Here is a 12,196-nt window from a genome sequence, read left to right on the forward strand (position 1 = left end):
ATTGATTGATTGATTGATTGATTGATTGATTGATTGATTGATTGATTGATTGATTGTTTATGGTTGTGTTTGTTGTTGTTTATGGTGGTGTTTGTAGTTTAACCCTTGTGTTACCCCTGGACATTTTTGTCCATTTCCAAAATTCAAAACTCCTTCACAGACAAATTAAACAACAACAAACAATGTCAAACACAACATTTAAAAACAAACAATATGTCAACATCAAACATTAAACATGTCAGACACAAACAGAACTTCCACAGCGTCACACTGGCTGTTTATTGATTCAGGTGTTTCTCACCTTTCAAACGGCTGCTCAGACTCCGTCTCACTTCCTGAACTCTGCGGAGGAGGAGGCGGAGAAGAAGAAGAATCATCACCACAGCCGTCACAGACAGTTTTGAAGAACCTGAGGATGTGTCTGATCTGTTATTTTGAAATCTATGATCGTCACATGACGGAGACCAGAAGAAGAACCTCTGATGTTTGTACAGAAATAAATCATCACATTTTTACTGAGTCCTTCTTTGATTATTTTCTCCTGAGTTTGATTTTCTAACAAAGTTAAAGTCAGAAATCCTGGATGTCAGAGCGTCTTTGAATGCACCATTCATGACATAACATGATAAAAATGATGACGTAACTTTGACTAAACTTTGAAGCTGTGTTAGCGCCGACTGTGACAAATGATCTGTCTGATGAGTTTGTTAGTCTTCATGTCTTAAAATCGTAAAGTCAATTACGATGTTTTCACTTTGACGACACAAAACCGAGACCCAAACGACGAGTCTGACAAACCTAACTCTCTCAGGTGACGCTGGCAGCAGCTGCTGAAGGTTAAACTTCCCCAAACACAATAATTAATACCAGCTGTGAGACAGACTCGTGTCATCATGTGAAATAATCAGTGATCTGTTATGAAATACAAACGTACGTCTCTCTGCGTCTGATCACCAGCTGCTGCTTCGTTGGCGTCTTCCTCCGCTCTGAGGACACACAGAAACAAAACCTCAGAGCTGCAGTTCCTCCGACGTCCACCAGGTGCTGCTGTGATCAAACTCTGACTCTGACTGAAGCGAAGGTGAAACCTTCGTCTTCCTCGGCTGTCACACGGCTCAGAAAATCTACTCTTAATAACCTCATACTAAATGTGTTGTTTCTGACCTCTGAGACTGTGTTGACGTCAGCAGCTGTAGCTCCGCCCTCAGCCGATCAAGCTCCGCCTCCAGAGAGACGACCTGCTCGTCTCTGCGCTGCACACTGACAGGAAGTGACAGAGGAAGTCAAACTACAGTCCGCCACAGTGTCTGCGCTCAGTTATTGGTTCAATAATGTGACACAAGAGTTTCGTACCAGTTCCTCAGCTGCTGCACTTCAGACGAGCGCTCCGCCTGCACACACAAACACAGCGCTGTCAGCAGCGCACGCCACAACCGCCCAAACTCACTGCCAGAGTTCACCATTGTCAAACTCTCGTCTGTGAGTCAACCTGCTGGTTACGAGGAACTGACTGCGTCCAGAGTTTCACCGTCATCAGTTCTGCAGGTCTTTGTGGACACACCCACGTGGTGACTGATGACGCCGCTGAACGCAGAATTATCAATAAAAATACCTTGTTTAGTAAAAAATTAAAGGCATTTTAATTTTTATGCAAACCCTACAGCCTGGATTGTTTTAGAAGGAGACTTGCATTTTATATTTTTGACGGAATTTACAACCCAATGTTACGTAGCTCCCTCACACGAAGCCTAAACTCAGGCGACTCAACAATTACATGAAATAATGAACATACAATTATTCTATTTAACATATTTCATTCTGTTGTTTGAAAACAACACAGCATCATCATATCGTCACGCATGTGTCATTTTACTGCGAGTGCGTTCGACTGTTGGTTTGGTTTTAGCGTGATGTCCAGGAGGTGTTGTCTGTCCACTGTCGGCCTGACTTCATGTGAACGCGGCGCTGGGCACAAAAACACGGCAGCATTCCCGCAGGAAACACAGTCATGTCTCAGCTGCTGTCGGCGGCACCTCCTCCGCTGGAACAAACATTCAGTGCAACATTTTCTCCTGGTGACTGAACGTTTTGGTTAAAGTTTATCGATCTGTTTATGATCAATAAAAGTCAGTCGACGGAGCTGTTCAGTAATAATGAGGGCTGTCAGTGTGAACACGTTATCGTGATGTGAGTAAGGTCCAAACATAATGCTTTCTTTTTTTAAATCGTGTTAATCCCGTGCTGCTATTTTGTCCCTTTGTTGCCCCCTTACTTGTAGTCCAGCCACCACAGCAGCTTCCTGCTTCCTGCTGCAGCAGTGATGTCATATAAGACGTCTCCCCAGCTGACAGTCAGCAGTGATCTGACTCACAGCTGATCAGACTGATGTGTTGAGGAGAGAGCCAATCACCACAGACCTGTGGATCAAACTAAATCAATCAAGTTCACTACAGACACTGACTGCAGACCAGCCGACATGGTAGAAGACTCGGGCCTGAGGGACGTCCTCAGGGGGACATGTTGTGACCGGCAGGGGGACAATAGTTTGACACATACAGGATCTGTATGAATCAGAGACAGACACTGAAATGAACTCCTGAAACGTGTCGACACTGTCACATTAACGGATCATCAGACGTCAGTGAGTCATCCACATCATATCAGAGTAACGTCACACCACGCCGACCCTGACCGGACATCTCACTGCTCCGCTTTAACCTCACTGTTGTTGCAGAGCAGCTGATTAAAGAAAATAAATCTAAAAATCAAAACGATAAAGTCAGTTTCTTTACATTCATTTGATTCCCGATCAGGACGCTCTGCTCAGAACTGTTTCACCTCGTGAACGTCGACGTCAAAACTGTTTCCAAATGCAAAATAATGTTATTTTAAACAGGTTTTTTTTTTTTTTTTTAAAAGAATCATTTGACAGCCCTGAAATGAGCCGTCATTACCTGGACTGCAGCCTGGTTCTCCAGCTGGACCTTGAGCTCCTGCAGTTCAGACGCCAGCGCCCCCTTCAGCTCTGAGGGACAAACAGCAGAGTGGAGTTACTGTGAGTTCGGCCCAAGTCGCATACTTTTCACTTGCAGTAGTTCCTGCAGCGGCCCTTAAAATGTTTGTACCGTTTCCTGCAGTCTGCTCTTGATCGGACAGACGACTGTCTCATAAGGTTACGTCCTGAACTTTGACCCTCTTACTCATATATTTGTTACCATGGTGATACAGCAAACACGGAGATCAACCCGGAGAGCTCTGCTGTCGTGTCTTTGTGATATTTCTGGTTTAACTTTAAAGTTGTAACTGCACACACTGTAGATTCTCACGTTTTATAGCTGTGACAGTGAAATTACATCTGTCAGGATTATTTTATACTTCTGTCCTTTTGTTTGTCATATTCATCTTTGTGCAGAGGATTGTGGGTCAGAATAACCAGGAAAGCATTTTGGCTGCACAACCGGACTGGATGTAGTCGAACATCCTGGTATTTCTGGCATATTTTTTGTGTCAACTTGCATTTGTGAGGACTATTTAACACATGTAGAGACCAAAAAAAAAAAAAAAGTATAAGGGCAAAAAAATGACATATACATACATAAAATATGAATATACAAAGCATTAACGATGTCAGGAAATTAGTGACAATAATATAATGATATCTTTTTTTTTTTTAAAAAAGCCCATAAAACTCATATATTTAAGTTTACGTTAGAGGATACATTACATAACACACACACATATCAACACACATGATACCCACACGCCTTATCATACATGCTGACACCCATGAATGTGTGTGTGTACCTAAACATGAACACAGTTACACACATATTTATGTGTACGATAACAAACAACACTTCTATGCCATCAGTTGTATTACTTCAGCTGTCATATCATCAAAGATCATTGGGTCTGAGCATACTTTATAGAACGGCAGTGTGGGTATTGGAACATACGGTGTATCTGTGTCTCAGTTCAGGCGCTGCAGCCTTTGAAGGACGCGGCCTTCATGGTCGACGTTGGCCACATCCTTTGAACACGGCATCAGCCAAACCGAACGGTCTGGTCTGCCGAGCAGTTCCTGGTTGCATCACCAGTTGTTCTCGCCTACTTGAGCAATGATTTACTGCCGCAGACGCCGCTGTTTGATTTCAGGCTGATGGAGCGTTTTCAGGTAAACTACAGTAGCTAATAGTAATGTTAGCAACAGTTGACCGGTGGCTACAGTCCCCTCCAAAAACTATTAGAACAGAGGGCCATGTCCTTTGTTTTTGTTGTACACTGAAGACATTTGGGTTCAGATCAAAAGATGAACATGAGAGTTCAGAAATACTTTACATCTACATGTGTGAAACAACTCAGGACATAGAACCTTTTGTTTGAACTCACCCAACTTTCAAATGAGCAAAAGTATTGGAATAGATCGTCTTAAAGTAAAAAAAAACCATTCAGTATTTGGTTGAATAACACCTTCCTAGCAATAACTGCATCTAGCCTGCGACCCACTGATATCAACAAGCTGTTGCTTTCTTCATGTGTGATGCTTTTCCAGGTTTTTTACCACGGCCTCTTTTACTTGTTTCAGGGGGTTTCTCCCTTCAGTCTCCTCTTCAGGAGGTGAAATGCTCTATTGGGTTAAGGTCCGGTGAATAACTCGTCCAGTCTGAAACCTTCCACCTTTTCCTCCTGATGAAGTCCTTTGTTGGGTTGGCAGTGCATTTTGGGTCTTTGTCTTGCTGCATGATGAAGTTCCTCTCGATTAGTTTGGATGTGTTTGTCTGTAAATCAGCAGGCAAAATGTTTCTGTAGACTTCTGAACTCATTCTGCTGCAGCCATCCTGAGTTACATCGTCAGTAAAGATTAGTGAACCCATTCCTGAAGCAGTTATGACACCACCTCCACCTTGCTTCACAGATGAGCCTGTATATTCTGGATCCTACGCAGATCGTTTCTTTCTCCACACTTTGACCTCCCCATCACTCTGGCAGAGGTTCATCTTGGTCTCATCAGTCCATAAAACTGTGCTCCAGAACTTTTATGGCTCATCTCTAACCTCTTGTGTGGTTTACATCTCGTGGCGTGGCCTCTTTATGTCTCCTCTCACAGCCTTCTTCCAACAGTGGATTGTGATACCTTCAACCTGCCCTGTGGACATTGGTCTTGATGTCACTGACTGTGATTTGGGGTTTTTCTTAACAGCTCTCACAATATTTCTGTCATCAACTGCTGTCGTTGACCTCGGCCAGCCTGTTTGACGTCTGTTGCTCAGTACAACAGTATTTTTTTTCTTTTTCAGGACATTCTAAAGTGTTGAATTGGCTCTGCCCGATGTTTGTGCAATGGCTCTTATTGCTTTTCTCCCATAGACAGCTCTCTGCTCTTCATGTTGGTGAATCCTTTCTTGACAACAAATGCAGTTTTCACAGGTGAATACCAAAGCCAAAACCAAGAGTGGACATTCAGAGCTATATATCAGTCAACAACAGTCAATAATAATAGTCAATAACAGTCAATCTAAACACCTGGGCAACGAGAAAAGCTTGTCAGCCACGTGTTCCAATACTTTTGCTTACTTGAAAATGGGTGAGTTCAAACAAAAGGTTCTATGTCCTATGTTCTATTTTGAGATGTAAATACCAGGAAATAAAAGCTGAATTTTTGAACTCTTGTCTCATGTTCATCTTTTGATCTGAAACCCAAATGTCTTCAGTGTACAACAAAAACAAAGGATATGGCTTTGAGTTCCAAAAGTTTTGGGGGGGACTGGAGCTCGGACATCCTTGAGGGAGCTCGGAGTAGAGCTGCTGCTCCTTCACATCGAAAGGGGTCAGTTGAGGTGGTTCGGACATTTGATCAGGATCCTCCTGGGCGCCGCCCACTGGAGGTGTTTCAGGCACGTCCCACTGGTAGGAGGCCCCGGGGCAGACCCAGAACACGCTGGTGGGATTACATATCTTATCTGGATTGGGAACGCCTTGGGGACCTTCAGGAAAAGTTCGAAAGCATTGCTGGGGAGAGGGATGTCTGTGGCACTTTGCTTGGCCTGCTGCCCCCGCGACCCCGCCCCGGATAAGCGGATGAAAATGGATGGATGGATGTAGTTAATAACTGTTGGTTAACTTAACTTAATATATAATTGTAACAATCACAATGCATCTTGGGATAGGCTGGGCCACGAAGGATTCATCCGTTGCATCCGCCAAATTCTGGGAAAGAAGGCTACAATTCTCGGCCGCATTTGAAGGAGCCTTCGAAATGGGACAACCTTGGTTGCGCCGATATGAGGCAATCGTTCTTCAAATGAAGCCTTCGAAGGCTGCAGCCCCTGAACTGAGACACAGCTTGTGTCTTTGGTACAGTAGGATGTGATGGAAACAGGAAGCAGTGAGCTGAGGGGAGGGTTTAGTTGCTGTGGTAACTTCTGGACTCAGACACAGTTTCTGGGACTATTTGGTGGAAAAGGCTACAGTTAGATGTCGGATACATGTTTGCCTAAATCCTGGACAGTGACAGTAAATATGGATATTTTTGGTACAAACAGAACCACATACAGCTCACGAAAAAAACAAATGGACTCCTGCGTCCTCTGCTTCCTGCTCTTGTTCTTTGATTTCTACAGATCTGGTAAACTGGTCTGAGTTAGCTACATGCTAACAGAAACACTGACCGCTAACAGCAGCAGCTTCCTGCTGCGATGCATTCAGCTCCAAGCGCACTTCCTCCAGGTGCTGCTTCAGAGCACGCTCCGTGTCCTCACGCACCAGCTGCACAGACAGACAGAAAACACGGGTCACTTCCTGTTAATAGCATCTTCTCCATCACACTGGGCGTTAAAATGAAGACATTTTGGATAAAAAAAGAAGTCAAAGAAGTGAGAAACTACAAATGCAGCAGCTGAGCAGATGTGACATTAAGGACTACAGTTCTGTGTCTCTGACCTGAACTTGGGCCAGTTCTTGCTCAGCAGCGGCCATCTTGGCCTCCAGGCTCTTCCTGCGCTCCTCGTCGGCCCGCAGAGCATCGGTACGCTCGGTCAGCTCCCGACCCAGACGGACACAGTCCTGCCTGAGACGGGCCAGCTCCGCGTTCTGCCTGCAGGGAGGGTTAGACCGGATGACAGACGGGTCATCACGTGTCAAATCAGACACAAGTTTTAGATTTTGGTCAAACTTTAAGTATCTGCGGCCCTGAAAAATAACTTCTGTAAAATATTTGAGCTGAATTTAGAGTTTTTAACTTGTAGTACTTTAGCAGTACTTAAAGTACCACAGTTATCAGAGCTTTCAGAAAAGTCAGTTTCACAGCTATAATGACGATTTGTGGGTCGATGTGAATACTAGTTACATGTCAGAAATTGATAACTCTGATATGACCCCAATTAGAGGTTCATTTTTGGAGAACTTTTTGGATATGTTAATAGCAAAGGCCACTGTGACTCATGGGTACTTGACTTATTTGTTACCTGCTCTCTGCCTGGCTGGTGGCCTGGTTCAGGGCGTCTCGGAGGATAGAGTTCTCCTGCTGCAGTCGGGCCAGCTGAGCGTTGGGACCGTTCTCCAGCTGTTCCTGCAGACTTCCAATCTGTTCCAGGTTAACCGCCAGTTAGGTAAACACGCTACAAATACTGCCTCTCTACTCTGTCCCAGGTTACAACTAGTTAGCCAAAAAAAACTAGTTAGACCTGAGACTTAAATTCACGATTAAAACAACTTTAAAAAAGGAAAATATTTGCAGGAATTCAGCAGAATTTGTTCTTGAAGACCTGTGACTTGACGTGGACCTACCTTCGAGGACATAAGACTTGAATTCAAATTTGCTTTGACAAAATGTCAGTCNCTTGAAGACCTGTGACTTTAATTTTTTTAATTTAATTTTATATACTTTATTAATCCCCGAGGGGAAATTCAATTTTTCACTCTGTTGACGTGGACCTACCTTCGAGGACATAAGACTTGAATTCAAATTTGCTTTGACAAAATGTCAGTCTTAATTTGGAATTGCCCTCAAGGACTTGATATTTGTGTTAGACTTACCCCCAGGTACATAAGCCTTGAATTACAACTTTCTACAACAAAATTTAAGATCTGACTTAGACCTGCCCTCAAGACTTGTAATTTGCTCCTGCAGACTTGTGAATTGCAGTGGACCTACCTCCAAGGACTTGAGACTTTTACATGATTTGAGACCTGGCTTACACCTGCCCTCAAGACTTATTTGCTCTTGAAAACCTGTGAATAGTAGTGGACCTACTCGCAAGGACTTGATGTTGACTTGAGACTTTTCTTTTACAGGATTTGGGACCTGCTTTGACAAGATGTCAGTCTTAATTTGGACTTGCCCTCAAGGACTTGAGATTTGCCTTAGACTTACCCGCAGGTACTCAAGACTTGAACTGAGACTTTTCTTTTACAGGATTTGAGATCTGACTTACACCTGCCCTCAAGACTTGATGTTTGCTTTTGAAGACCTGTGAACTGCAGTGGACTTACCTCCAAGCACTTGATATTGACTTGAGACTTTTCTTTTACAGGATTTGAGACCTGACTTAGACCTGCCCCCAAGTATTGTAATTTGCCCTTAAAAACCTGTGACGTGATGTGGACCTTCTATCAAGGACGTAAGGTTTGAAGTGAGACTTAGTTGGACAAGATTTCTAACTTGACTTGGACCTGCCCTCAAGGATTTGAGATCTGTGTTACACTTACCCCCTACTTGTGAGACTTGTGACTTGACTTTCCCTCAAAATACTTAACTTGAAGCTTGTTTTGTTAAGCCTTTAAAGTTTGGTACAGAATACCTTCTGGTTGAGTTGCTGGGTGTGTTTCAGATGTTCCTGGTGAGCAGCCTCCATTCTGGCCCGCATGGTGTCGACCTCTTGAACCCGAGCACTGAGCTCTGCCTTCAGACTGGCATCCAAAGACGCCATCTTGGATTTCTCTGCACCAAGTTCCTGAAGAAGGGAACACAGCAAGCCCAAACTTGACCTTCTTATGAAAAATTGAATGTTAATGCTCACACTCTGCTTAATCAACAGCCCAGATGTATTTGTACTGTCACAAATGGTCTGGGTCTGATGGTATTCACAGTTCTTCGTCTAAACTCCAGTGAAATCTTACGGATAGAGTTATCTGCCTTGTATCAAATACTTGTGGTTATTTAAAGTCTCATTCAGTCCCGTCTGTCTAGAACACTTACATGTGTTCTATTGACTTATCGTTGTTTGTCAGTGCACCTTTAGAGGACCAAGATATTTTGAGGTGTCGTCGTACCATTCTTTGTTGGGTAACATCACCCAGCATCATCTTAACAAACCAACAGTACTGAAGAAATAAATCTTTCGGCGAACACACAGTTGACGATGTGAACGCTGCCTGGCTCACCTTGCTGAGCTCTCGGAGGCGGCTTTTGGCGGTGGCGGCGTCCTCCTGCTCAGTGGTGAGCAGCTTCTCTTTCTCCTCCAGCTGTTTCTTCAGAGTGGACAGTGGGTCTCCTTTCTGACAGGCCTAAAAGTCAAACACAGACTCAACTTTACTATCTGATAAGATATGGAAAATCTTTCACACCAAAGCTGCTTTCAGGTCATGTGGGTTGGAAGGAAGTGATGTAGTGGTAATGATTGTGAAATGCAAGTGACCATACCATCAGACTTAAGAGAACAGTTATCAGTTATTAATATACTTTCAGGTTTTTTTGTTTTGTTGGGCTAATGTGGCATGTGCTGCAACTATTTGGCTACTAAAGCTCTCCAGTTGGCAGTTAATAGTAAAGACTGTAATTATTAAGGTCCTGACACACCAAGATGACAGTCGGCCGTTGACCAATGTTTAGCCATCAGTGAGCTTATGTCGCCCTAGTCTGTGTGTCCTGCACTGTTGCCCCCCATTGGCTTTTTTACAGCCGATTGAGCCTGTTGAATCAGCGAAGGCGGAGCCTGTTGGTGAATGAAATCCCTCTGACTGTCAGCTGATCTCAGGTGATGAGCAGAGAAACGTCAGTGAGTAAAGGAGGAGCTAAAGTCCAGAGGGAGTGAGACCAAACCAACTTGTTCCATAAGGTCAGATTATTTTTCTCTTTAGCAGAAACGTTTCCTGATGATTTGTGTTATTGTTCACTGGCGCACAGTAAATATGCTCTGATTGTATTGTTAATGTGCTAACTGGCTAACTAGCATCACAACGCTCTTCCTGTTTCCCTTTTTCAGTGATGGATACAGACGACCGCCGTCTGCTGCTGTGGAGACTTATTTCCTCTCAGCAGGAGCAGAACATACGTGCTGGTTGGCTGTCGTCTGTCATCTCTATGGTGTGTTTATGTTCAACTTATTGGCCGAGACTTGGCCGCATGAAGTGACACAACAGGGGGCCTTCGTCACCGCTAGTTTTCTGAAGTTGTTTTGGTGTGTCTGGACCTTCAGAGTGAATAAAAGAATGATGATCTGGCTCTAAGGCCCTGTCTACACATAGTTAGGTATTTCTGTATACAGATATTTTCCTCTACATGTTGGCCTCTTGTCCACGCAGTTTTAGGTCAGGACAGAGCAGTGAGTGACAACAACCCCGCCAACATTTAAGAGTACTGTTTGCGCTGGAAACACTAAACGGACCAAGGGTCTAGGCACCATGTCTGAAGGTTACTTTTGGTTCCAAAGGTACTGTACTGAAAGAGTTTGGTGGAAACAGGACTTTGGCGACTGTATCAGCTAACATTAACTGGTGAACTGTTTCAGTTGTATCTACCAGCTGCCAGGAGTCGTGGCGGACATTGGCCCTCTGGTTCAGGACCTCCATGAGTTTGTGCAACTCGTCATCACTGAGTGCCATGTTGGATACAGCGAACAGCAGCTCGCTGTATGGCAGCAGCAGGGAGGAGCCGGCGGAGTCGGTCACTTTTAGAAAACAAAGACAAAACACAACCTTTAATGTTCTGTTTAATCTGATAGAATTTAACTGAAATCCATTGTTTAATTAAACTTTATTTTACAGGAATGTCCAGCCGATATGTTACGTCTGAAACTGATGCAGACGAGCATGTTCATGAGTTCACTCACCTGGCTCCGGTTTGGTCTTGGACTTCTTCTTCTTGCTTGAACTCTCTTTGGGTTCTTCGGTTTTAGCAGCTGATGGTTCTCTGGTCACTTCAGAAACAACGTTTACTGGAGGAATGTCTACCACCGGTGCCATTGCCATGACCAGAACTTTCTTATTAACAGTTTCCAGCACAGCAGCTGGTTCCACCTTGGCGGACTTCTTCTTCTTCTTCTCCTTTGGTGAGGAGGCTGGACGAGACTCGATGGTGGCAGCAGTGACCGCTGCGGGTTCTGGTTCTGGTTCTGGTTCTGGTTCAGGCATTTCAGGGGCAGCCATGGGCTCTGTGGCAGGTTCGGGGTCAGATTGCGGCTCGGTACAAGCCACCACCTCAGGCTCCTCACCACCATCACCGCCTGGTTCTGAGAGCTTCCCATCTGGCCGCTCCTCCTTCTTCTTGGCTTTGTTCTTCTTCTCTAGGGTCTTCTCCTTCTTCTTCTTCTCTGCTCTCTGAGTCTGTGTTTGGACCAGCTTCTGGCGCTGTTTGGCCAGTGCCTCCTCATACGACGTCTCCTTCATGGAGAGCGTGGAGACGAGGGCGATGCCCACCGCCGAGATGAACATGAAGCCTCCAAAGACCATAAAGCCGAGGGTCTGGGGGTCGGAGACGTCCATGACTGATTCGTGTCAAACAGGAAGTCTGGAGGGTAAAGATGACATTTCAGCATGTCACTTGAAGAAAAGATGGAGAACAAAATACCTCAGCAACTCCGAACTAAACTGCCCTGAAAGGTCCTAATCTGCTTCCTGCTCTCCAAAGGATGAACCCATGATATTTCCTCTAGCACCACCATTAAGACAAATTTTTAATCCCACTTACTAATAAGACTCTAACGTCCAATTCAGACCAAAGATTTGTGACGAGACGAGTTGAAACAAACACCTACCGTTGACGCTCCATTCTGTAACGTCAACAACTCTCTGTACTTCTGATCTGTAACGTCGACAGGAAGTGACCACCATGAGACGGCGTATCATCTCTAGTCAACGACTCTCTGTGCTTCTGATCTGTAACGTCGACAGGAAGTGACCACCATGAGACGGCGTATCATCTCTAGTCAACGACTCTCTGTGCTTCTGATCTGTAACGTCGACAGGAAGTGACCACCAT

At 44.6% G+C, this 12,196-nt stretch overlaps 1 protein-coding gene across 4 annotated transcripts in view; it reads right to left on the minus strand.

The window, feature by feature from the left end:
- rrbp1b (ribosome binding protein 1b) overlaps positions 1-12,196 on the minus strand; it is a 27,889-nt gene that overhangs the window by 12,716 nt on the left and 2,977 nt on the right. For 3 of the 4 annotated variants that reach the window (XM_050043709.1, XM_050043708.1, XM_050043711.1), the window contains exons 2-13: positions 11,049-11,725; positions 10,738-10,886; positions 9,382-9,504; positions 8,799-8,951; positions 7,464-7,582; positions 6,940-7,093; positions 6,669-6,765; positions 2,955-3,025; positions 1,354-1,391; positions 1,165-1,260; positions 935-986; positions 302-342 (exon numbers count right to left, since the gene is read on the minus strand). In XM_050043709.1, the coding sequence (XP_049899666.1) occupies positions 302-342; positions 935-986; positions 1,165-1,260; positions 1,354-1,391; positions 2,955-3,025; positions 6,669-6,765; positions 6,940-7,093; positions 7,464-7,582; positions 8,799-8,951; positions 9,382-9,504; positions 10,738-10,886; positions 11,049-11,700 (1,745 nt within the window). In that variant the 5' untranslated portion in view covers positions 11,701-11,725. The remainder of the gene's footprint in view (positions 1-301; positions 343-934; positions 987-1,164; positions 1,261-1,353; positions 1,392-2,954; positions 3,026-6,668; positions 6,766-6,939; positions 7,094-7,463; positions 7,583-8,798; positions 8,952-9,381; positions 9,505-10,737; positions 10,887-11,048; positions 11,726-12,196) is intronic. The other variant, XM_050043710.1, reaches the window with a different exon arrangement.

The sequence above is a fragment of the Epinephelus moara genome, chromosome 5 (assembly GCF_006386435.1).
Source record: "Epinephelus moara isolate mb chromosome 5, YSFRI_EMoa_1.0, whole genome shotgun sequence".
Lineage (NCBI taxonomy): Eukaryota > Metazoa > Chordata > Actinopteri > Perciformes > Serranidae > Epinephelus > Epinephelus moara.